Genomic DNA, 27200 nt, shown 5'->3' on the forward strand with positions numbered 1-27200 from the left:
AAATTACAAGCCAAGGTTGTAAATGTTCTTTCTGCTTGATGGGCAGTAGTAATGTATATACGGGCAGTAGTATTGTATATACACTTTCCAATTCAAGCTTGCTAAATTGTGATCACATTCTTTATGTTCTTTCTTTTCCCTACTTATCTCAAATTCTGAGAGAAACACATTAAAGCTCCCTCTATAATTGTGGGTCACATTTCCCCTGTATTTCCAATAGCTGTTGTTTTAAATATGTGATGCAATGTGAATGGTATAACTGTAAGTATTATCTGAGTCTTCTAGAGAATTATGTCACACTGTTCCTCTCTTAAATCTCCCATCTCTGCTCCCTCCTCCTCACTCTCAGCTGAGACCCTGCTTCACCTTTCCCTGAGAAAACAGGAGTGTTTTCACAAGTTCCTACCACCAACCATATCTACCCACCAACCGGCAGATGCTTTCAAGAAACCTGGCCGTGAAGGGAAGGAGAGGATGGAAGAGAGAATTTTCTTTTTTAAAGTAACGGGGAAAACTTCAGCACATTTAATGCTAACATTAGGAGCCTCTAAAAAGGGAAGCAGAAGACAGTCAACACCGTGAGCTTCCTGAGACGGATTCCTAGGAAAGGTGGGACGGGCACCAGAGGTGAAGGAGCTGGGAAGACTGCCTTCACGGGAGCAGGCGCAGGACGGGACGGTTTGTAAATCTGGCTCAGGAAGCTGCGGCAGCTCCTCTCTGGTGGCTTCTAATTTCTCCATGGATCCGGGGAAGAAGCCACCAGCTGGGGAGGAGAAGGGGACGCAGGGACCTAGGGAGCTGAAGTGGGCAGGGGCTTGAGACAATCATTAGGGAGAGTGAGGTTATAATCTTAATAGACAATCAAGGAAGGATTAGCAAGCAGTGTTCTGCGTGGAATCTGGGCTCGTGGTCACGAAATTAACAGGAGTATTGATCTGTTCAGCTGTATGAAGAGAAGATGCCAGAGGCATCAGCAACCCAAGTAAGAGCCTTAAAAAAAGACAAATATCTTGACTGACCCAGGGTAAGAATTTTGCCAAATAAGTATAACAAAAGAACAAAGGGACAAGGGGCGTAGGATACTGACAGAAGACGCTGAAATGACAGACTATAAAATCTAAACTACACAAGGAAGAAAGTCAAGGCAGTACTGATAATACACAGGGAAAAAGGAGAACAGCGTCTGGACCCGAGATCTAAACGGAGTCAAAGAACACGGTCAGGAGACTTGCTGACTGAACTGCCAGGACGGAAGGATTTTGCAATAGAATTTCTGAAATATTTGAAAAATAAGATCATTTCAGAAGGTGGCACAGTCTAGGGTGTCAGCAGCATAAGTCAGAAGAGAAGAAGATTAAGAGATGATTAAGAGACCGGGGGCTGGCTGTTGACGAAAAACTAGGAAGTAACACAGGGTTATGGCAGGGCTTGAGGCAGGGAGGAAACGACGCCGTGTTGGGGGCCAGACCCACTAAGGAGGGAGGGGAGGAGGAGGGAGGAGGGGAACCTAGAAGAAAGCTGCTACAAGCAATGAGGGGCAGGCAGAGGAGGGGCAGTGTTTTCAAGGGGTAAAGAGTATTAATAGCCCAGCAGATGCACTGAGAGTAAGGACACTGACCCCATCTCCTAGCGCACAGGATCGGAGTGGAGGGCCCACACTCGGGGGAAAGCCAAGTTTCAGTTAAAGCCCGGAGGAAAAGAAAACACTTGACGAAGACATTGAACACATAGGGAAGTTTGCACATCACAGTGTGGGAGTTACCTAAGGCAGAAATGAAAAGAGAGCATTACGGAAATGAAGATGTGACCGGGAAACAAAAGAACAAGGAGATGTGGATTTCATTCTAAGACTCCAGGAAGAAGGTAGAATCTCAGGTCTTAGATATGCATGGGGGCCCCTGGAACTACTGTTAACAGCAAAATTTGCCTTTACATCTGTCTAGGTCAACAGAAGGTGGGTGGCAGTGTTGGCTGCTACTGAGTGGAAGCTGGCTGGGGTGGACGGCCACGGGGAGGGGCAGAGGAGGAGGAGCACACGGGGTGCTGGGGGAGCCTGGAATATTAATAGTCTTAGGTCCCCTCGCATGATTACCTACCGGGCACAGGTCTCAGTGTGCTGCGTTCAGTTTCTAACACGCAGGACTGCAAATGAGAAGTCTGAGCCCACTGACGCCCTCTCCACCGAGATCATTTGATGTTGCCCTATCCACACCACGCTGTGTTAGACCAGGCATGTGCCTCCTTCCTTTCAAGATTCCTGCCTGGCACTTAGTGAACCCTCTCAGTTTCAAGACTCAAGTCCTTCTTCAGCTCTGGTGAACTTTCTCAAAAATATCACTTCTCTCATGGCTCCTGAGAGTCTATACCATGTCTACAGATATGCGGAGTGTACACCATGTTTCCTACTCTTTCTGTCATAATTTCCATCAGTTTCTTTTTGTTGTGTATTCTGGAAGAACTCCTTGAGTCGGTCTTCTAATTCATTGCTTTAGTCCAATTATGTCAATTCTGCTATCCCATGCTTTCAGAGTTTGTGATTTTTGTGAGCAAGTTTATGTGCAAGAACTCTACTTTCATTCATGCAGTCAAAGAATATTTCTTGAACAACTACTATGTGCCAGGCACACTCTGCATTTTTTTTTTTTTTTAAGTCCCACTGGTTGTTTTTTTTGGGGGGGCCGCGCCATGCGGCATGTTGTGATCTTCATTCCTTAACCAGGGATCGAACGTATGCTCCCTGCATTGGGAACACGGAGTCTTAACCACTGGACCACCAGGGAAGTCCCTCTGCATTTTATTGACGCAATATCCCCTAGAATCTAAAGTTAAGAAAAAAAATTAAGCTCTCTTCTGTTTTTTGTGTTAAAAAAACAAACTCTGTTCAGTAGGACCATCTGCTCTGAATCCTCCACATGGTCCCCTGTCAAGCTACAGGTCCTCTTCGTAGGCCCACTGACGTTTAGCTATTTATTTGCTCACGTTTGTAATTGAAAACCTAGATGGATGAGCATTGGTAGCTGGTCTAAGCTTCATGAGCAGTTGCAAGTTGTTGACTGTTGTCTGACTGCTCTAGCAGACGTCCCACCCGACTGTGTTGTATCCTATATCCACAGGTAGCCCCCTACTTATAGAAAAAAATACAGTGGAATTGGTTAGAGTGGGGTTTTTTTGTTTTTTATTGTCTGTTTTAAATTATTACGTAATAAAAACTATCAACTAATTCTTTTAGCTTCCACGTGGCAGTTTATGATTGTGGATAAGAATGTGTCACGTTGCCTTGGTTTTGAATCCTCGTTCATACCTCTTCTATTTACATTTTCTTGGTCAAGTTATTTAACTTTTTGTGCCTCAGCAAAATAGGGACAGTAATTCTATTTACTTTATAGGATTGTTGTGGATTAAATAATACACATAAAGCATTTAGCCCAGTGCCTGGCACATAATAATATTCAATACAGGTTCATTCTAGCATTAGTGATGATATTAATAATACCATTTACTGGTAAGCCACATCTTCCTCACTCTGTATTCATATAGCTGGTTTGGAAACCCAGTAGTGGGGCATTAACATTTATCCCTCTTAACTGGAGTCAAGTCACCATTCAACCTGTCAAGAGCTTTTGAAAACTGTTTCTTTTCATCAAATGTATTTCTTTTTCCTCCCAGTTTCATGTCATCTATAAATTTTACAGGCATGCATCCTATGTCTTCAAGTATATTGATTAGAATGTTGGAAAGGGCACAAACCCCTTGGTGCACATCCTGACGCCTGGCCAACCTCTATCATTAATCAGCATCTCAGGCACAACTTCGCAGCATCCAACCACGAGGAGATCAACAGGGATCATGGAACGCCGTGGAGAAGTCCTAATTCTCTGATAACACTGTCTACTATATTTCCCTTCCTACTCAGTGTAACGTAATGTGAGGAATATTTTCATGCTGTTTCTAGACTATTAACAGTAGATTCTAGAATCTTTCCTGGCAGGTATAGTAAGCTCAAGAGTGGGAGCTCCTGAGCTTAATATAAAGGGGAGCTTCTTCCTCTTTTTAAAAATTAGAATTATATAATGTGACACCATCTCAGCCTTCTGGAAACTCCTGTTCTATATAATACTTCAAAGAACAGGGGTTCGGTAACCTCAGTTGTGAGAATGTATTTGTTTAGAAGAGAAAATATGGATTCAATCAGAGGCGGAGTGTATTTTGGCCAATTTCTTCTCCCACATAAGGCAGTTTGCTCATTCATACAAATACTTTTCTGCATGTAAAGATCATTCTTCTTAATGGAGACACAGAATGAGACACAAAACAAAACGCTGAAGATTTTCCTTCTCCATCACCTGACTGCAATTTATCACAGTCATGGCCATTTCTTAACATTCTTGGCTCTGAACCTAAGAAAGGGTTATTAAATTGAATCTTTTTTAAGCCTAAGCTCATTTTGGATTCTGAACCTCTTCTTACCCATCTATGCCACTATTCTAGTCCTAAAGCACTTCCTGTTTGCCTCCGAGGACCTGGTATGGAAGAAGCATCCAAATGATACCTGAGTAGGAAATGGGTATTAACTCCCTCACACTACCCTTTAGACCCAGCACCCAGGCAGCCTTTCCAGGACCTGAGATTTGATGACAGGTGGATGCAGCATACTCTGCTTCCTGAAGACCTCATAGATTTTATTTTACTTTACAGAATTCATTTTTAAAAAAATAAAAGGAGAGAGAGGGAGAGTTACTATAGAAGATTTCACATAGTGCTAGGAAGTCCCACGTTTAAATGCAGTCTTGTTGACAGGTCCTACTGTATAACACAGAGAACTATATTCAATATCCTGTGATAAACCATAAGGGAAAAGAATAGGAAAAAGAATATATAAGGGAGTTCCCTGGTGGTCTAGTAGCTAGGGGCCACCGGGGTCACTGCCGGGGCCCAGGTTCAATCCCTGGTCAGGGAACTGAGATTCCACAAGCCACGTGGCGTGACCAAAAGAAAAAAAAAAAAGAAAAAGAACACGTATATGTAAAACTGAATCACTTTGTTGTACACCAGAAATTAACACAACGTTGTTAATCAAACTATACTTCAAGAAAATCAAAATTTTAAAAAATTTAAAAGGAAAAAAAAATAAATGTAGTCTTGTTACACAATAATGTTAAATGCATTCAAAACTGCTCCATTCTAGTTTTCAAAAAAAATTCCTCCATAAATCATTGCGTCTGAAGCCATAATTCCAATTAAGGACTCTTCAAATTTATATTTCACTCAAGATCCAAAAAGAAAACAATCGAAATCCACCAACTCCACACATGCTGTTTAACTTTTGGTGTGTCCTTTTTCATGCATTTAAATAAAAAATATTTTATAATCTTTCTTTCCCCAATGATGCATCCACCTTTTCTTTTATTCTTCCTGTTGGTTTTAAAAACTAATGCAGTACAGCTTTGATTATACTGGCTTGTGGTGGAGAGATCAAATATATATAAAAACTAGATGCTTCTTAACAGAAAAATTAACATGAAGTATTTATGAAGCACCAAGCATACTTACCGGATGCCTATAGAAAATGGCCATATTGCCTAGTCTAATCTTAAGAATTCATAATTTTTCTACAATAAACATCTATCACTTTTCTTTTTAATCTTAAAAAAAAAAAAAGTAAAGCCCTCTGTAGAAAAGATTGAAGACATTCTAAAAAAAACCGAATTACATTTAAGAAATTCTGAGTAGTATTCTAACATTTCCAGTTACCTTGAAGCATGCATCTGTAAGCAGATTCAGATATGGCATAGATGTGTGGAGGCATCTCGTGACGTTTCTTCCCTCTGTACATTTCAATAATATTCTCAGAGTAAATGGGAAGGTTCTTGTAAGGATTTATGACTACACAGAAGAGTCCAGAATAGGTCTAGAATAGATAAAAATAAAATACAGTGTTAAAAAAAACAAACAAACTGCATATATCCACAGGATCCAATCAGGAGACAAACCACACAGTAATTTGAACAGAGGACCTTTATCATTTGCACAATTAATCTATCCCTAAAATTAAATCTCGCCTATAATGGGCAATTCTAAACCACAAGTAGTTCTCCCACAGAGAGCCTATTAAGTGGTACTTCCTAGATTCAATTCCCTCATCTGTCAAATGGAAATAATAATATATGCTTCATGGCTTCACAGGGTCATTATTCAAACATGTCATTTGCTTTTTCACACTCATTCTCTCATGAGTGTATGAGGTATGAAAAGTTCATTAAGGTAGTTTCAGATTCCACGTTGCAACTCATCTTTAAGGAGATACCGGTGGCCAAGTTTGGGTACAGTATCAAAGGAGAATATCCACAATTATCTGGAAAGGTTATTATTAAAGAGTTTTTTTTTTTAAGTGTAAAACATTTTTACTCTTCTAATTTTTTTTGCTTTGGAAAATATAGGGGTTTTTTTCATAAAAATAATTTATGTCAACTTGTTATAGGTTTATTTTTAAATGAGTTGATAAATATTTAAAATTTTTGTTTTACTTTCTAAACACAGTAAATATCATGAAATATACACAAAAGCTCTTTGGGGGCCCTCAAAAATTTTTAAGAGCCACTAGTCTAGAAGATAAAAACCTTCCTCATCAGTAGGGTAATCATTACTCAGAATTAATACTAGGAGCACTTTTGCCTTTGGGGTTTTTTTAACTCACATGGAATGATTTCTGAGAACTGACTCTGGGAATTATGGAAAATCAAGAGCAGTTAGGATTGCTGCCAGATGCTCTGGTCCTGGCGGGGCTGAAGGCACCTCAGCTGCACCGGGAAGCAGACCCTTTACTTCGGGTGATTCTAAATCTAAAGGCAAGAGGATCCTAGAAAAGGCCGAGGACCAGTGGTGCTCAGCTCCCCCCAGGAAGTACCGAGGGGCTTCTAACCAACAAGCTGTGTTCAGAAAGGCTGAAACCCCTGGCAGTGGCCACCAGGAGGCACTGTCCAGCCCACTCTATTCTGAGCGCTGCAGTTAATGATGCTGGAAGAAGAAAGGTGGCCAAAAAAAGTTTAAGTGATCAGAACCACCTCAGTAGCTGCTCTCCTTTATCTTTGCTTCCCTCCCAACGGAGGCTCGGATGTGGAATGCACTTCCTACCTAGATCAGCGCTTGGGAATAAGACAAAGGCAAGCAAGGGCCCTGCCCTGAGCTCACTGATTTGGGCTGTTTGCCTGATTTCTGAACTGAGCGTCCCTGTTTGCCTGAGGCCACAGTAATTACTTGCCCCTCCCTGGGTGACTGCTGGGCCTGAAGCCGTTGGCTTTCTCATGTCCGGCATCACACCTCCAAGAACCCGGGCTGGCTCTCAGGCCACCCACCCAGCAGCCTGGCACCTTCTACCGAGTCTCTAGTCTAAGTAGGCCAGCCTCTCTCTGCCACCCACAGGAGAGAAAGGCAACGAGAGACAATAAAAACAGAGATTTTATTAAGGGTGAGAAAACTAAGGAGAGGCAATCTCAACATTTTAATTTTTTATTGAGTTTAATTTATACACAGGAAATTTGACAAATCATAACTACACATCTCAATGAATTGTTATATATACAACCTCCACTTTTTCTTCAAAAATGAGATAATAGTCTATCATGAAGCTACAAATTCTGCATTTCACTTTCTTTTGTAAGAGAAAAATAATTACAGACTGCCAAAACAAAACAAAACAAAAAACCCCAAAACCTCCAAGGAAGTTAAAATACGCCAATTCAGTTTAACATCCCATAGCATGTACGGCATGGTAACAGATCCTAATGATGACATTTGTAATCAGAAATCATTCCAACATGTGTGTCTATCATGTGTTGGGGACTTTTCTAAGGACTAAGATTACAGAGATGAGTAAATCTCACAAATATGAGTAAGTCATCAAAAAACAAGGTTGAATAATCATCAGTGTCCTATGCTTGCCAAAGAGGAGCAGTAATAGAGGTTTAAGTGGAAATACTAAATTGAAGTGCTTAAAAAGCTAAGCTTCTATCTTGAAAATTAGCTCAAATGTTGGGCTCCTGCACTGAACCAGTACTGTACCACTTTTGTCCTCCCCAAGTCACATGGAAGGAGGGCGATGTATTGTTAGTTTCTCTGGAGGCCTTAAGTTCAAAGTAAATGTCATTATGAAGCATTTGAATACATGCAGAAGATACTAAGCAACTTCTTATACGCTCTAGGGGATGAAGACAATAAAGATACACTAAGCAAACAAGACATAATATAAGGCACTAAAAAGAGAGTGGTACAAAAAAAGAAAGATGAACAAGCCTTTTCAACAGAGAAACTCTGCAGTGGAACACACGACAAACCCCACTGAAGGTCACGGCCATCTTGTCAGAAACCGTACAACTAGGTACTGAGTCCAGACCTAGAGGGTCTTTGATGTTCTTTTTAAAGACTATTAGGTCAAAAGGAGGGATAAAGGAATTCCTATTAAAATAGTAAGAATGTGGGGCTTCCCTGGTGCTCCAGTGGTTAAGTGCTCCAAATGGAGGGGGCCCAGGTTCAATCCCTGGTCAGGGAACTAGAGCCCGCATGCCACAACGAAGGTCCTGCATGCCGCAACTAAGACCTGGAGCAGCCAAATCAATAAATATTTTAAAATTAAAAAAAATAAAATAAAATAGTAAGAATGTAAAACTTGGTGGCAGGGTATATCCACGGCAGAGTGAAGCGCAGTCTAGCTGACAATAGTTTGTTCTGTGGAAGGTGAGAGAAAAGAGCCCAGACAGGCAGATTTTGTCCACTCTAGGTGATCAGGTATCAGAGGTTCAGGAGAGAAGAGTGATGGAAGGAAAGAGGCATTCCTGAAACAGCATAAACCTGGCAGCCATATGGAAAAGAGACTGAAGGGGCAAGAGGTGGGAAGCAGGAGGTGGAGATCTCTCCAGGCACAGTAACAGGCCTGCAGGAGAGAAAAACAAGACAAAAACGGAGCAGGGATGAGCCATGAAGAAAGCGGGCTGGAGATTCAACAGCAGTCAGGACTCTGAATAGAGAAAACCATTCAAGACTCAAGGTAAAGATGACTCCAAGGTTGTCAAGCTTTAGAGGTGGAAAAGTAACGAGTGGACGGGAAAAATCATTGGAATTGTTTGTGGGGAAAGATACTGAATCCCCTTTTAACATATTGAGATTGTGGCATGTTAAAAGGAGATTCATTACAATAAGGGAGCCCAGGAGAATGAATGCCTACTGAACAGTTGGAAACACTGGAATCCTAAAGCCATGAGAACATTCTGAAGAACTGCAAAGCCTTGAAGAAGTCTGCAAAGGCTTTAAGACACCAAGTAACAGTTATTATACAAAAATACTAGCACCAAAACCACCCTGACATTTTCCCAACAGTCTGTGCTGCTTTATGCCTCCAGGCTTCTACATACGCTGATCACTCTGCCCGGAATGCCCATCTCCTATCCAGTATTGGGAAATGTTACTCATCCTTTAGGGTCAGGCCTCAGTCTAAGAAAACAGGGATATGCATATACATTATTACTTCATAGCTTTGAAGGATTAGAGAACCAGGAAACAGAGGCAGGTACAGATATCAGTGCAATAGAGCAGATACAACAGTCTCTTATTAGGAACAGGGGATTGAACTGGGAGCATCACCCCAACCTACACCCCGACCGCAGCTCTCACAAGAAATCAGACCTCCGCCCAAAAAGGAAAGGAAGAGAAGAAAGAATAGGTCGCTCACACCATTTGCAAACACCACACCTAGATAAAATTCACGTGTGTATTTAAAAAAAACCAACAACCCTATGTAATAAGGAAAAGGTCATCTTCCAGAATATTCAGAGAGAGAAATGACCTCTGGACATTCTCTACAAAATAAGCTAAAAGAAAACTTTAGGGAACAGATTTATGGCTGCAACAGAATGTAACACAACATGGACTCTTAAAGAAAGATAAAACAAAGGTAAATAATAAAAGAAAAAGAAGGTACAAAGATAAAACCAATTTAAAAAATACACAGAGGAAAGATGAACATGGAGAGCAAAGAAAGGATAACTAAAATATTAATCATTGCTCCTTAGGGAGGAAAAAAGGTCAAAATTCTGTAAAAAGAACAGTAATCAAAAATAAACTTGAAGAAAACTGTCTGTGCCTGGTTGGGGTGGGGAGGTGCTGTAATACACATTGAGTTAAAAAAAAATTCATCAAGCTAATAATAACAGAAGGAATGATGACATTAGACTATCACCATTTTGCTTCCTAACGAAATGATGTATCAGGACAGTGCCCACCACCGGCACTAAAACCCTTAGGTGAGCAGAGGTTGAGACACAGATGTAGAGAACAAACGTATGGACACCAAGGGGGGAAAACCGCGGTGGGGTGGGGATGGTGGTGTGCTGAATTGGGCAATTGGGATTGATATGTATACACTGATGTGTATAAAACTGATGACTGATTAAAAAAACAAAAAAAACAAAAAAACCCTTAGGTGAAGGCAGGCACTCCTAAAGAACAAATCAGGCTGACGAAGCCCAAACTGAGTCACTGATCCATCTCAACATTGTAAACTGAGAGACAGCTGGCATCCTGTGCGTCCTGAATCTGAATCAGATCAAGCCGCTGCATCCAACTACCAGTTTACAGAAGGCACCACAGGTACGCAATCAACAAAATCCAGACTATGGGAAATTCAACAGCACAAAAGACCTTGGTATTTAAAGAAAAAAAAGCCACTCCGGAGGAGGGTAAATACCCCAGGCGTTCAGCTAGGACCCTAACTGCTACACCCTGAGAGTTTAGAGTATACCAGAAATAGACCAGCCCAAAGCCCAGTTGGGAAGGATGTAAATCCCTGACTGATCTACACGTGCTCCATCCCCTTAATCTAACTGCCTGCCCAGAGCAAAACTCTAGAACTAGCTTGATGTCATGCAGAGCCTCAAATTAACTTCACAATTTCTTATATACAGTAAGTGGCACGTAAGGCAACAGTTGTGACTAAAATCCAAGATAATATGTGGGTTCTCTGTGAGTCTACTTTTATTGCCTTGTATTATTATCTTGGACAATAATATGCTCAAGTAATTAAAAGACATGATTGAGATTAGTAAAATTGATAAACCTCTGGTGAGGCTCATTTTAAAAAGGGTAGAGCAGATTATCAGTATCAGGAGTGAGAGAGAACATCACTACAAATCCTACAGGAAAAAAGAGGGTATTATGAACAACACTATGCCAATAAATTTGAAAATTTACATGAAATAGACCAATTTCCAGAAAAACTCAATATCAAAACTGATACCAAAAATTTTTAATCTGAAAAACTCTATATCTATGAAAGAAAAACTTCCCCACAAAGGAAACTATATCATTATTGTAAAATGAAATAACATCAATCTTATCCAAACTCTTCCAGAGAAAATACAAAGATAAAATATTCCATGATTCATTTTATAAAGCCAGCATAATCTTGATACCAAAATATGACAAGGACATCATAAGAAAGGAAATTTTTAAGTCAATCTCATTTATGAATATAGATGCAAAAACTCTAAACAAAATATCAGCAAACAAAATCTAGGAATCCAGTAATACATAAAAAGAATACTTGGTCCTTGCCAGTTTAGTCTTAACACTAAAAAATATAGTATATAATTCACCACAATAACAAAATAACCAGAAAATCACACTATCATCTGATCAGAAACTGGAAAAACATGTGATAAATTAACAACCAATCAGTATTTTTTAAAATTCATCCATGCAGGATAAAAACTAGGAACAGAAGGAAACTTCCCTGAATCTAATAAAAAAATATTCAAAACAAAACAAGTCATTCTTAATAGTGAAATATTGAAAACTTTCCCTCTGACATCAGGAATGATACAAAGATGCCTCCAATAACCACTACTATTCAACAAACATTTACCAAACTGCTTAGACAATGCAATAAAGCAATGTACAAGAATTAGAAAGGAAACAATAAAACTGTCATTATCTGCAGACAACATGAGTGTGTTCAACACAACATCCGAAAGAATCTTCAGCTAAACTATTATAATCAATAAATAAACTTAGTAAGGTTGGTGAATATAAAGTCAATATACAAAATTTAACTGTAAAAAAACATGGCAACTGTATTTCTACCTAATGGTAACAATTTAAAAACAACACTTAGGGCTCCCCTGGTGGCACAGTGGTAGAGAATCCACCTGCCAATGCAGGGGACACAGGTTCCAGCCCTGGTCCCGGAAGATCCCACAGGCCGTGCAGCAACTAAGCCCGTGCGCCACAACTACTGAGCCTGCACTCTAGAGCCCGCGAGCCACAACTACTGAGCCTGCGAGCCTAGAGCCCGTGCTCCACAACAAGAGAAGCCACCGCAACGAGAAGCCCGCGCACCGCAGTGAAGAGTAGCCCCTGCTCGACACAACTAGGGAAAGCCCGAGCACAGCAACGAAGACCCAACACAGCCAAAAATAAATAAATAAATAAATTTATTAAAAAATAAAAATTAAAACACCACTTAAACCACCACTTACATAGCATTAAAAAAATCAAACACCTAAAAATAAATCCAACAAAGGATATACATGGCCTCTACAAAAAAAACCCTGAAACATATTGAGAAAAATTAAGAACTAAATAAATGAACTAGATGAACAGATATTGTAAAGATCTCATCTCTCCTCCAAAATGATCTATAGAATCAGCAAAAACCCAATAAAAATTCCAATAAGGTTGTGTGTGTGTGTGTATGAAAAACTGACAAGTGGGTTCTAAAATTATACTGAAATGCAAAGGACCTAACAACCAGAACAATCCTAAAGAACACAAATGAGAGAACACATACTGGATACCAAGCCATAGTATAAAGCTGTAATAATCAAGACAATGTGGTATCAGCCCAAGGATAGGCACATAGACCCATGAAACAGAACAGGGAGTCAAGCACACATTTATGAGCATCTGATTTACAACAAAGGTGGCACTTCAGAGCAGTGGAGAGAGGGCTATGTTTCAGTAAATGGCACTGGGTCAACTGAAGAGCAATTTGGGGAAAAAAAAATTAACCTTGCCCCTACCTTATACCATACACAAAATTAAATTCCAAATGGAACTGAGGCTGACCCTAAGAAATATATCACCAAATTCCCTTCTCCTCTGGCTTCAAACTGAGTCAGGCAGCAGGAGATTGAGGGTGGGGGGAGAATGAAGTCAGGATGTTTATCCCCCAGGCCCCTCCCTGCTAGTTGTCCGCTTCCCTCTAAAGGCGGCCACAATTCCTACCAGGAAGCCCTCTGCACACAGCATGCTCTCCCAGCTGAGGTAACAGCTCTTTGTTCCTTTAAAGATGAAGATGGGTCCAGGGCTCTCGGCCATCACTAGTGCTGGGATACTGCAACATTTCTGCATCTGTTTTCTAAACTCTATTCACATGTTTGTAAATCGTCCCCTTATTAAATTCACAGAATACCTAGTTAGAGGGCCTTCTGTTTCCTGCTGGAATCTGACTAACTTAGGCATTATCTAGAAAAGCTGAAGATATGAGTTAAAGATATGCATGTCCTATATCACCCAGAAACCACTCCTAGTTATATACCTTATAGAAAGCCATGCTTATGTGCCCCAGGACATGTCCGAAACTGTTCACTGAAGCACTGTTTGTACAATAATAGCCACAAACTGGAAAAAAAAAATGTCCAAAGACAGTTGAGAGGATAAATAAATTGGGTCAAAAATCTTACAATGGAACATTACATTCCACAAAAAGGAACAAAATACTCAAACTTTTACAGTTCAGGGCCCTTTACCACTCTTAGAAATTGTTAAAGATCCTAAAGATCTTTTGTTTTATATATTTTTATACAAATATACGTACATACATAGTTTTTAAATGTGTATTTATTCATTTAAAAATAACAATAAATAACATTTCTTATGAAAAATAACCTTCTGTTTTCCAAAATAAAAGTGAGAAGAGTGGTACAGTTTTATATTTGCAAATCTTTTATTGTCTGGCTTAACAGAAAACACTCAATTTTCTTAATAGAAAACACTCAACACTCTGTTTCAGCATTCAGTCTATTGTTGTTTTGACTGAAACACATGAAATTAGCCTTACACTGATATTTAACTGGAAAAGGGAGGAGTAGTTTAACAGCATTTTCATGTAATTATAGATATTCCTCTTTGATACTACACCAAAACTCGACAAGTAAGAATTTCCTAAAGATTAGATGCAATGTAGCATCTGACACCCTGTCAATGAACTTTTCATACTCTGTTACATACATCAAATCCATTAGCTAAGTTTGCACAGGTGAATGAATCTTTTACCGAGGCATGATTTTGTAACATCATGTACACATCATTTGGAAAACTCTGGTTCAATGAATTGTGCAAGTCTTCCAAATGATGACATTTCACACTATATGACATTAAAAAAAAAATCACATTCATTAATATCGCCATCTATCTCATCAGGAAGGTTTTAAGTGTTGACAAGCTGTCAAGTTCACAGCGGCAGATACAAATTCTAATTTTCATGTGAAAACTCAAATTTTATCATTGTCAACAAATACATTCAATTGTTTCCTTTAAAATGACAGGCTCACTTTGTTCATTTTCAAGAAAATGTCTGCCAAATACCCCAGTGTGAATTAATCATAGCTTATCTATCAGCCATTCTATCGAATAAAAATGGTATTCTATAAAAAAAAGTAGCAAGTTTAGTTTGCAACTCAAATAGCTACACACGTGCTTTTTTTCAAAGCAACCATCCTAGTTCAATATGCAGCAGAAGCGCTTTATGCATACTTATCATTTCATCACACAGAATATTAAAAGATGTGTTCTCAAGAGCTGAAATAAATTCAATCATTCCTCCTGCTTTACCAAGGACATTCTGGAGTGAAACTGGATTAGTATGACCACCAGTACAGTTTGGGGTCACTGCTTTTACCCACGATAAGGTGTCAGCAGTTTTCCTCACCATTGCTTTTACACCATCAGTACCAATGTCAACAATAAAAGGGCAAATAAAGTCTTCGATAATCATGAAAATAGTTTTGACCTCAAGGATCCCATGAAAGGGTCTTAAAGAAACCCTAGGAGTCTGTAGAGCACCCTTTGAGAACAACTGAATTACATCAACACAAAGTAATATGGGTGAATCTTAAAATTGTAATGCTGAGCAAAAATACTGACACAAAAAGGTATGTATTAAGAGATGCATTCATATAAAAATTCATCAACAGGCAAAACTAAACTATATTTTTAAGGAATGCATACTTAGTTTGAGAAAACACACTGGGAGATTTTAAGACACTTCTCAATAATCAACAGACCAAGAAGACAAAAATTAGTAAAGTTTAAACACAATTAAAAAACTTAGTCTAATGGCCACATATAGAACTCCACACCCAACAATAACAGAAAACACATTCTTAACAAACATACAGAACACTCATAAAAACTGACGATATGCTACACGAAGCAAGTCTCACAAAAACAAGGAGTGTTAGTATATGGACTATATTAATGCAATTAATTTAAAAATCAATAACACAAAGATAACTTAAAAAACAACATTTAGGAATTTTAAAAGTATATTTTTAAACGGTTCATAGGTTAAATAAGAAATAATAGAAGTTAGAAAATATTTAGAACTGAACACTAAAAATACTACATGTCAAAACGTGTGAAGTAAGCTAAAACGTAGTAGAGAAGACATCTGCAGTTTTTAAGTAGTTTTATTAAGAAAGAAGATGAAAATTAATGACCTGAGAAGATGGAAGTTGGGGAGAATAAATCCAAAGAAAATATAAGGAAATAACATAACCAAACCTGTTAGTAACTTACCTAAATGAACATATGTTATGTCTTATCTATAGAAATATGTCCCAATGGACTTCCCTGGTGGCACAGTGGTTAAGAATCCGCCTGCCAATGCAAGGGACACAGGTTCGAGCCCTGGTCCAGGAAGATCCCACATGCCGTGGAGCAACTGGGCCCGTGAGCCACAACTACTGAGCCTGCGCTCTGAAGCCTGTGAGCCACAACTACTGAGCCTGCGCTGTAGAGCCCGCGAGCCACAACAAGACAAGCCACCACAATGAGAAGCCGGTGCACCGCGACGAAGAGTAGCCCCTGGTTGCCGCAACTAGAGAAAGCCCATGTGCAGCAACAAAGACCCAACACGGCCAAAAATAAATAAATAAAAATAAATAGATTTATTTAAATAAAAAAAAAAAAGAAATATGTCCCAAAGGTCCTATCCAAGTTATTATAGTGTCTATACCATGGTACCTCAATTGATCAATTTCAAGTGCTGGGTGAATTCCAAAGCCCAATACTACACCCTTCACTCAATGTTCAGCAGCCACAGCCGCCCACAGCCCCATTCTCTTAGTTGGTTTCTTTAGAGTCAAGCGCTCCAACGTGAATCTTCCATAGGAACCCTTTCTCCACCCCACTAACTGAAGGCATGATCCTCCCAAACCTCACCTCTGCTGTGACCTTAGTACTTCAAGACAAAACTCAGGGACTTCCCTGGTGGTGCAGTGGTTAAGAATCCGCCTGCCAATGCAGGGGACACAGGTTCGAGCCCTGCTCCAGAAAGATCCTACATGCCGCGGAGCCACTAAGCCCATGCATCACAACTACTGAGCCTGTGCTCTAGAGCCCGCGAGCCACAACTACTGAGCCCGCGTGCTGCAGCTACTGAAGGCCACGCGCCTAGAGCCCGTGCTCTGCAACGAGAGAAGCCACTGCAATGAGAGGCCTGCGCACCGCAATGAAGAGTAGCCCCCCCCCCACCCCGCTCACTGCAACTAGAGAAAGCCCGCGCGCAGCAACAAAGACCCAACGCAGCCTAAAATAAATAAATTTTTAAAAAAAGAAAAAACTCAGATTCTCCTTCTGTAAAGCCCAGGGGGCCATGCTTTGAAAAGAAACCCAGAAATTCACTCCTGTTGGCCCTGAATTAAGCCTGAAAAAAATCAAACAAACTCAATAAAAGATACTTGCAAAGTCTTAGAATTATCATGAGGATTGGCTACAAGTAAACGAAATCGTCTTTTGCCCTCCTCCTTCCCTTGTACCCACAGCTTCCTTCCCCTTTCTCTTTCCCTCCTCTCTCCTCCCTGCAGCAGCCCTCCAGGGCAGGGTGGGGTCGGGTCGGGGGCAGACAGGCTCTTTTCCACAGCGCAGCACTCCACAGCTTTTTGGTTACGGCCCTGCATTTCCAGCCCTTCACAATTCACCGCACCAGGTATCATCCAAAATTGATCCACCTCTCAAATCTCAGATGTCAACATAATGATCTGACCACAATCTCTTAATTTCCCAGTTTTCTCACTCCCTCTCTCCACTCCTTTCTCTCCAGACAGAAATGCGGCCACCTTACACATTCTGTTATTCAGTCTCAGCTGGATTCCCAATGCTGTTCTCCAATTGTTTTCTTATCCTTGGCTTCCTCCCCTTTCCAAACCTTACTCATTCTCCTCAAGCCACCTTCCCGACCCTGGTGCCTCTTACCCTTCCTTTGCATCCTAACTCATAGAGAAAACATAAAATAAAAGAGACCACCAGGCTTGATTCAGACTACTCTGGCAAAGGTCATGAATGAACTACTCATTCTCAGATGTTCCCATGGCTAGCTCCCTGCTATCAGGCAGATTCCAGCTCAGATGCTACCTTCTCAAAGAGCCCTTCCCTGACCCGCTGGGGAAAGCCATCCCATAGTCCTGTTTTATTTCCGTACAGGATGTACCACAAAGGCAGGGATTTGGCCTGGCCTATTCACCACACTCTCTCCAGCACCTAGAACATAGCAGGTGCTCAGTAAACATCCACTAAATAAACTAATTCTATGGGAAGACGACTTCTGCTTTGCTGAAGTTCTGAATTATACATGGACGTTAGTACCACAGTCTTTGCATAAAATTCAACTTCTCTTTTCCAAATTCAGACCATTACAGTGTCAACCTTTCCCTCTACTTCTCTTCATTCTAAATCTATGTTCTATCTACCCTGCCTTCTTTATTTTTTAAAATTTATTTTATTGAAGTATAGTTGATTTACAATGTTGTGTTAATTTCTACTGTATAGCAAAGTGATTCAGTTATACACACACACACACACACACACATTCTTTTTCATATTCTTTTTCATTACGGTTTATCACAGGACATTGAATATAGTTCCCCGTGCTATACAGTAGCACCCTGTTGTTTATCCATTTTATATATAATAGTTTGCATCTACTAATCCCATACTCCCAATCCATCCCTCCCCCCCACTTCCCTTGGCAACCACAAGTCTGTTCTCTATGTATGGGAGTCTGTTTCTGTTTTGTAGATAAATTCATTTGTGTCGTATTTAGGATTCCACATATAAGTGATATCATATGGTATTTGTCTTTCTCTTTCTGACCTGCTTCACTCAGTATGATAATCTCTAGGTCCATCCATGTTGCTGCTAATTACCCTGCCTTCTTTAAATCATTGCCACCCGTGTCTACCATCCCTTCAAGCCTCTTTTGGCATTCGAGATTCTTTCAGTATCTGGCTTGCATTTTCCTCTCAACCCGATCCCTTATTACTTTCGGGAACTTCTATATGGTCACAACACCGTCAGTGACTGTGACATATGTGTCAACTGCTAACCACAGGACAACCCCAGCCTCAATCTCAACCTGAACGGTTTCCTCTTAAAAACCTCAGCATTCAGCTTTCCCACTTCCCTGTACCCAATGACCTTGGTCTTGCTTCTCACTGAAACCTCTAAGCTTGCAGCCCCGCCACTTTATACCCCCTGGATACACACTGGATTTCCTACCAATCTGCCGTCTGTATCCTACCACTAATGCAACTCTTATTACCATATTAAGTTCCCTTATCTTTCTGCCACACGCTCTCCCCCATCTTATTAGGCTCCAGAGCACCACTACACAAGTCTCAAATACCATTTTAGTATATTTAATTGCAGACTGGATTATTTAAAATTATGTGTTAAGATTTAAAGCAAAGCAAGACTTGGGTAAGCAAGGGACAATCTTTCTACCTTTAATAGAAATAGACATGTGAAACAGAGATTATGTGAGTATTCCACATTGATTAGGACAGTATGTATAATTTCCATTAATTCCCAGTCACCACTTCACATGATTATTTAGAGGGCATACTTACGTAGATGAGTCCTGAATAGTAACGATCCTTCAGATTATGCAAAACAGAAGCTTCATTTAAGCACGTCAATTCTGCCATATCCTCCACCTTGGAAAACTTAGGTGGGTTCATCTTCTGAATATCATCTTTGTTGACCATTGCTTTCTTTCCATTCTCCGCCAACTCCACCATAACTTCATCTCCCCGCTCTTCTTTGATACTAGCTGCCTCGAAACCATGGCGTTCTGATGGAATCCACACTAGCTTTTTAGCCGTCCAATCAGCCTGAGTGGCAGGGTTGTAGATGACTGCCCTGTCCACAAAGAGATACCTCTCTGGATCTTCAAGTCCAGTTCTCTGTGCCATTGTGAACAGGAGGATCCAAGAGCGATTGCCTCTGAGAGAAGAGGAGGAGGACAAAGTCAGATATTTCAACATATACTGTGGTTCACAAATTTTACTCTTCTAAGAAACTTAAAACAAACGCTTTGGTAAACAGAAAGCGTGAACTCTGAGTGAAGGAGCTGGGGTAGCCCTCTCCATGGCCGTACTAACTGGGTTTCCAAGGTAAATTTCAGGGGTGACCACAAATGATGACTCTGGTCGTCTGAGGACCACTCAAGATGTAGCCTGTCACTGACGGCTGGAAAACAAGCAGGAGGGAAAAGCAAAGTTCCAGTTTCACCCCTTTTTCCCTCTCCATCTCCTATTTCACCCTCATCACAAACTAAACAGGGACTTAAGAAGGGAAAGGAAAAGGAAGAAAAAGAAAACAAAGTTTCATGACAAAAGGCCCATGGAGTGCTGCTGGACCACCAGGACGTACGGATGGCCGCAGAAACGCCCGGTAGCTGCTCGCAGACCAACCCTCAGGTCTAGAATGGGCCTCCCATCCTACCTTCAGACAACAGGCTCAACGTTCTTCCTTACAACTACCCCAAGCCAGCCCCCGGCAGCTTCGCTATGGCCCATGTGGCCTCACGGTGATCACGAGACCACAGGGGATGAGCGTAAGTTGGCATCACACCCAGCCTTTCAGGTATGCGATGGGGGCTGTTCAGGTCTCCACTCCCAGGCCCGCAGCTGCTCCCCGCCCGTTCCTCTCCTGCATCCCGTCCTTCATCAGGACTCACTCCTCCACTCTGGTCTCTCGCCTCTACCCAGACTCCATGCCCCTTTCGAGTGTGGAGACTGGAAGCAAACAGAATATTCCAGACACAGTCTGACCAGTGCAGAAGAAAAGGAACTGTTCACAGCCTCAGGCCACACTGGGGAAAGCACTGCTTCTGTGACTTTTACAACGACCAGTATCTCAAGACCTGAGTGGTTTATTGAGCACTCATTTACGGTTGGTTCACAAGGAGCTGTCAGCGAAAGCTCCACTCATGGTCCTTGAAGCTACTTCTCCTCTTTCACTTGTGGGATTGACTTTTTGGATCAAAGGACAGGATTTTACATTCGTCACTCACCTTTCTGATGTGACTCATCATTCCCGCCTGACAGTATCTTTCTGGAATCCAACACCATCATTAAATACTAATGTTATTACTCCGAATTCCAGGTTATTACAAATCTCAACCAAATCAATGCAAGAAGGCAAGTGAGTAACCATCAAACCCTCCCAACTTTTCCCTCTCCCCAAAATGATGGGGATTCTTGGTAGGCAAGAGAATGGAAGGCTGCAAGGGAAATCATAAAAGTCATCCAAAGTTGTTAAGAGGTTCTCAACCTCGAGTCTGTAGACAAAGTTCAAGCTCCATGAAATCACTGAAATGGTCTAAAAACGTTGTACAACGTTTTTGTATATCTGTGCTTTTCTGAGGAGAACACGTATAACTTTCTTCAGATTCTTAAAGGGATCTATTTATCTTTGTCCTAAAAGATTAAACACTGATAGTGGGTACAAGATACTAGCCCTTTCAGTCCCAGTAAGAAGGTACTAGAATCAAATAGCTAAGATTCTTCAGAAACTGGTTGTTACAATGTAAAGGATTACAAACACTCATGCCCTGGAGCATGGTTCTCAAACTTTGGCAAGGGCATCAGCAACAACTAAAGGGCTTATTAAAATACAGATCGTTGGGCCCTATTCCCAGAATTTCTGATTCAGTAGGTCTGGGGTGGAGGGCCTGATAATTTGCATTTCTAACAAAAACTCCCAGATGCTGCTGATAATGCTGGACCACACTTTAAGAACCATTCCTCCACAGTTCTCTGGTTGCCATGGTGAACCACTGTTACTACCAGGTGTGTTGGAGTAGAAAAAAAGGTTGAAAACCAATGTTTTAGACTAATTCATAACCTGATTTAAAGGATATGCTAACGTTTTAAGGAGTATACACTTGGATAAAACAAAAATCACAAAACAGAATAAAACAACCAAACAAAAAATCACAAAACATGTAACATTAAGACTTCTACCGATAGAATTGCTAATATGGGGCTTCCCTGGTGGCGCAGTGGTTGAGAATCTGCCTGCTAATGCAGGGGACACGGGTTCGAGCCCTGGTCTGGGAAGATCCCACATGCCACGGAGCAGCTGAGCCCGTGAGCCACAACTACTGAGCCTGCGCGTCTGGAGCCTGTGCCCCGCAACGGGAAGGGGCCGCGATGGTGAAAGGCCCGCGCACCGCGATGAAGAGTGGCCCCCACTTGCCGCAACTGGAGAAAGCCCTCGCACGAACTGAAGACCCAACACAGCCAAAAATAAATAAATAAATAAATAAAGTAGCTATTAAAAAAAAAAAAAAAAAAAAGAATTGCTAATATGCTCTCTAACTATACTTGCAGTTGCCTTCTTAGGCATCCATGTGGGAGAGGGCAATAGAGAAAATATTCATGCACACATGTACATTCTGAAGAACGGTTTCAAAAACCCATCACCTCTCCGGACTGCACTAATAAGATTATTAACAAGTTTTCTGTCTTCCCAACCTGTACACTCACTACCCACTGCTAGGAAGAGGATGGCTCTGAAATGGGAATCATCCTGGATGACTGTGGATACAGACAATAGGACACACACTCTGCCTTAGGAAGGACAGTCTCTTAAAAGAGAAAATATCCAACTAGCACAAAACACGATAACAAGTTACTCTTATTCCTATTAGGTATAAACTGTAGACCCCATACAACACTTCAGAAACTGCCTTGCTGCCTGTATGTATGCACACATTTCTTCACTTTTACACTGGACATGTAATTATATGCTTAGATTTAGCAAATGACTATAAATCACAGTAACTTAACAGATCATTTCTAGGGCAGGTCTTTTTTCTTTTTTTTAAAGTAAATCATGGATTTAAAAATTATTCGACCAAATCAATGCATTTTAAATTTATCAGTATGTACTTTTTCTAGGTGGGGAACCACCTATAATTTCATATAAGGGAAAAAAACCACAATAGATCACAATAGTGTGATTACAATATGCTTCCGATTTTGTGTGTGGGGGGGGGGAAATTACATAAACACTTTTTTTTCTTTTTGTTTTAAAAGAAACAAATAGTCATTGGGTCTTCACTGGGTAGTGGGATCACAAACTACTTTTAATTTGTACTTTTCCAGAGTTTTCTACAACTAACTAAACACTATGAGGATGGTTTCCTGTCTTTGCCATATGGTGAGCTTACCCCCTGGTCCACGGGAGGGCCTCTATATACCTATTGATCAATACTACATGAATGGTCCCAACCCTCACTGTAAGTTTCAGCTTCTCCTCCACCACCAAAGGCTAACCATTCCTTCAGATCCTAACCCAACGCCACCCTTTCAGAAGTTCTCTTCAGGTCAACCTGGCAATTTAATCCTTCTCCTTCTCCTAACATTTTGTACCGCTCTCCTGGCATTCTTCTTCCCTCCCTCGCCTTTGTACCAGAGGACTCAGGTAGTAGGTGCTCAAATCCTTGTTTAGTTGACAAGAGTCCCTGAGGCCAGTGAAGATGTTTTGTTCATCTTAACTGTTCACTTGTGGTTGCCAAATATGTTGTATTTTTTTCATTCCATCGTACATTTGGTACCTAATCTTGATAATGCTGATATTTAATAGGGAAACCTCTCCCAAATGCTTTGCCTTTCGGAAAGGATAATACTAGAATTTGAAAAACAGCAGATACTGTTGTTATATACCACTAATCACGGCCAGGCACTATTCTAAGCAGTTTATGTATGTATTAACTCTTAATTCTCACAACAGCCCTACGTGGTAGGTACTATTAATATCTCCATTTTACAGATGAGGAACCCAAGGTTCAGAGAAAGCCAATAACTGGCTGGAGGTCACAGAGCTAATGAGGAGCAGAGCTGGGAGTAAACTCAGTTCAGCTCCAGAGCACATGCTACAAGGATGGAAGGGGAGAAGGAGAAAATTTTGAAGGGCATGTAGTACACTACATACTGCCTCTCGATCAATTATCGATCATGGCTTCAAGAGTACAGGCTCAGGGAATTCCCTGGCGGTCCAGTGGTCAGGACTCTGCGCTTCCACTGGCGGGGGCCGGGGTTCGATCCCTGGTCTGGGAACTAAGATCCCACAAGCCGCCAGAAAAAAAAAAAAAAAGAATACAGGCTCAGCCAATGAACGCACTAGCACAATCTAGCAAAGGCTTTGTATTTTATATTAAAAAAATACCTATATTGGGGAAAAAAAGGAATAAATAGGAACATCTTTGCAACAGACAGAATCTGAAGGTTCTTGGTGTCAACCGAAATAACTGCCTAATTACAGTTGAATCATTTATCTGTGCACAAATTAGCTCCCTACAGAGCCAAAGCCCCATCCCCTTCATTTGCTTTTAGACACACACACCCCTGCGCTCCATCTCCAAGACCATTTTAGACTCTCAATGAAATATCACCCAGGAAACTTCTCGACTGCCTCCCAGCACCTACTATAGGTACAGGCACAGGAAAACAGTTTTATGAATATCTTGCATATAAAAAGCCAAACAAAAATGATGGCTAAGGGATCCATATGATAGCGCATCTCTCTAAGACGGATAAGCTAAAACAGAATTGTCGCAATTTGTGTAACGCTACCACAGAGGTCACTTACATTACAGAGCCCTGCAAGTCTGTTCCTTTATCAGAATTCTGTTTAACCAAATGAGCAGAAATACAAACTAAGTGCAAAAGGACACTATCGCTATTCATGGCCCAAGCCACCTCTGTGAATATCTTTACACCGTGTTAAATGTTTCTGAAACGTGGAGACGACACCAGGAATTTTTATTCTTCCTATATGACAAGTAAGTACATCATCCGCTGAAGCCTATAGTCTTTCACCATACAACGTGCCCTTAAAAATTTCCTCCATCTCACCTTCCATCCAGCCTGTCTTCATTGAAAGGATTACCCTAAGGAGCCCAAATAAAAAGCCAACCTCTCGGGTCACATCCCTTTGCAGCAAAAGCTAATGCTATATCACACAATTACACCATATGCTTTCTCCAGATAAGGACGAGGAAGAACTGAATTTAAGATGCAGAAGTAAGGAGCTGCATAAAATGGCCACTTTTCCAGAGTCCGTGACAGACAGGGCATACTTAAACATCAAAAGCATGGAACTGAAAGAGTAATTAATAAAGATGGATTGATGAAGGAAATGAAACAATAAATACATTAAAGTTTTCCAGAGTGAGATACTATCAAGAATAATTAAACCTGACTCAAAGAATCCTCAGCTTCAACGTTAAAAAACAAAAATCTCAGCAAAGCCGAAGTATTATATTTGGTATTATATTATTCAGCGAAAACAGCAGTCTTTGTTTCATTTGCAGTCGGGATCTACCCTGCCTGCTTTCCCCTACCCCACCCCACCCCACCCCCTTCCATCCACCACACTGATCTCGAAGGGAACTGCAGAGGCCCCAAGGAACAGAGATAACGGTCACAGGCAGAGGCCACGTTACCCAAAACTCACCAGCCGAGCTCAGACCAGAGTCGCCAACCTCCTTCCCAAGGCCCTAGTTCCCAGGCAGGCCAGGCTGGGGGCCTCACCGGTCCCCGGGCCGCATCCGCCCACCGCAGGCCCACAAAGCCCCCGCGGACGCCGGGACTCCGCGCCTTCAACTTCCCTCCGACCCCATTCCAGGCCGATTTTATGGGATCAGGGTGTGACCCCCACTGCAGAAGGCCAGGAAGAGACTCCGCGCCGAGCCATGCCCAGATCACTTACACAATAAAGGGATCCCGAGGCGAGGGCTGACCCTCCCCCCCCCGACCGCCCTGCTGCAGCGCGCCCCCGCCACATTTCCCGCCTCGCCCCCCCAAACCTCCCGGGCCTGACCGGGCGTCCACCCCCGGCCCCCGCTGTCCCCAGAGCGCCTGGGAAGACGCCCCCCCCGCTCTCCCGCCCAGCTCCCCCGGGACCAGCGGAGCCCGACCCTCCCCAAGCCGGCGGCCGGCTGCTGAGACCCTCACCCGCCGCCGCGCGCCTCCCGGGCCGTGCGCAGCCCTGCCCTCCGGTTCCTTCACCCCGCAGGTCCCGGCGCGCCGCCCGCCTTCCGAGCCCTCGGCGAACCCCTCACCGCACTCGGGATGCCGGACCCGGCCTAACCCACCCAGTGGCCCTTCCCGTCCAGCGCTCCCCCACCCCCAACCCGGATGGCACTTTCCAGCCCGCCCCAGGACTCCCTCCCCTCCCGGGAGGCAAGCACAGGCTCGCGGGACCCCCGGGGACACCCACCAGGGCACGAGGCCCCCCCAACCCCGCGCCTCACAGACCCCGCACGCCTAGTACCAGGTCAGCCCATGCCCACCCGCAGATCTCCATCCCCAGCCCCCCAGGGGTCGTCCTCCCGCACACCCAGGCCCTAATCCCTGCAGGGGTCTCACTCTCAAGGACCTCATTCCCCGCCCCTCCAGGGGTCTCTCCACCCACCGGGGTCCCGTTACCCAACCCTAAGGTCCTTCCTTGCACGAATCTACGGCCCCTGCAGCACAAACCCTCCGCCCGGAACCCCTTCTGTCTTCCCCAGCTCCCGCTTCGGCTCCGTTCCTGCCCTACAGAGCCGCCCGGGCCCCCAGCCGGGGATCCTCTCCTCCCCCACAAACCGTCCCCCTGTCCCCGGCCGCCGCACTCGGACCCGGGAAGCCGCACCTCTCACCTTCAGCCGAAGATGGTGGCGCCGGCGCACGTCCCCAGCCGCGACCACAGATCCGGCGCCTCAGTCCAAAACCCACCGCTGCCTCCGCCGGGCTCCTTTAGCACTGCTACTCCGGGCTGCCCCACCCCCTCCCACCCTCATTGGGCCAGCTCCACGCCCGTCATCACCGCCCCCAGACCCACTGGTCCGTTTGCGCGCCCATCTCCAAGGGAAAACGTTAGCAACCCGAAAGAAGCTACCTTCCCGAGGTCCGCTCCCTCCACCCACCTGAAATGATGCTCATTGGCTCCCGCTCCCAGCCCAGGCCGCCGAGGCCCCCATCTCATAGGCTGAGCCGCACGCCCGTCAGAGATTCCGGGAGGTGCGGCCGGGGCAGTCGCGGGCGATTGGCTGGCTCGGGCGGAGATGGACAGCTGCGGCTGGCTGGGCGACCCGCGATTCCGCGGGGCAGAGGGTACGGACCCCGCAGCGGCCTCGGCCGTGCGGACCGCGGGCCAGGTGTGCCACGGCCGGAACCCCGAGCTCCGCCTGGACGCGCCTGGCCCTGGTGTCGGGCTGCAGGGGCAGTCCAGTCAAGTGCCTCGCCGCCTCCTCTGCCTGTCGCAGCCGGCGTGTCCCGCAGCGGGACCGGCTTCCACCGCGGAGTCGCGGGCCTCGGGCCGCGGGCGCTGCCTGCAGGGGCGGGGCCGGAGCGCGGTCCAGAGGCCTTACGTCACTCCCGGGGCAGCTGGGGGGGGGGGTGGGGGCCGCGGCTCGGCGGCTCACCTGCAGTGGGGGAGGGGAGGCAAGTCTCGGGCTGCTGCTCTGCCCATGCGCTCCGGCCCTGCAGCTGGGGCCCCGGCCTCAGTCGGCGGTCCGCGCTCCCGCCACTGTCGCGACCCCCGGCTCCGGGCTGACCCTGCCCGGGCCCGGGCTGACGCTACCCAGGCCCGCTGAGCGG

At 43.4% G+C, this 27200-nt stretch overlaps 1 protein-coding gene across 8 annotated transcripts in view; it reads right to left on the reverse strand.

Annotated features, from left to right (window-relative positions):
- MYH10 (myosin heavy chain 10) overlaps positions 1-26851 on the reverse strand; it is a 138385-nt gene extending 111534 nt beyond the window's left edge. For 2 of the 8 annotated variants that reach the window (XR_005017736.1, XM_036836190.1), the window contains exons 1-3: positions 26261-26476; positions 19176-19551; positions 5752-5908 (exon numbers count right to left, since the gene is read on the reverse strand). Coding sequence is in view for 7 of the 8 variants with exons in the window: in XM_036836190.1 (XP_036692085.1) it covers positions 5752-5908; positions 19176-19520 (502 nt within the window). In the remaining variant the exon portion in view is untranslated. Of the gene's footprint in view, positions 1-5751; positions 5909-19175; positions 19552-25074; positions 25268-25574; positions 25594-26260; positions 26477-26527 lie in introns of those variants that run through there. The other 6 variants (XM_036836191.1, XM_036836184.1, XM_036836185.1 and 3 more) reach the window with 6 other exon arrangements.
- Between the last annotated feature and the right edge of the window lie 349 nt (positions 26852-27200).

This window comes from Balaenoptera musculus, chromosome 20, assembly GCF_009873245.2.
Source record: "Balaenoptera musculus isolate JJ_BM4_2016_0621 chromosome 20, mBalMus1.pri.v3, whole genome shotgun sequence".
Classification (NCBI taxonomy): domain Eukaryota; kingdom Metazoa; phylum Chordata; class Mammalia; order Artiodactyla; family Balaenopteridae; genus Balaenoptera; species Balaenoptera musculus.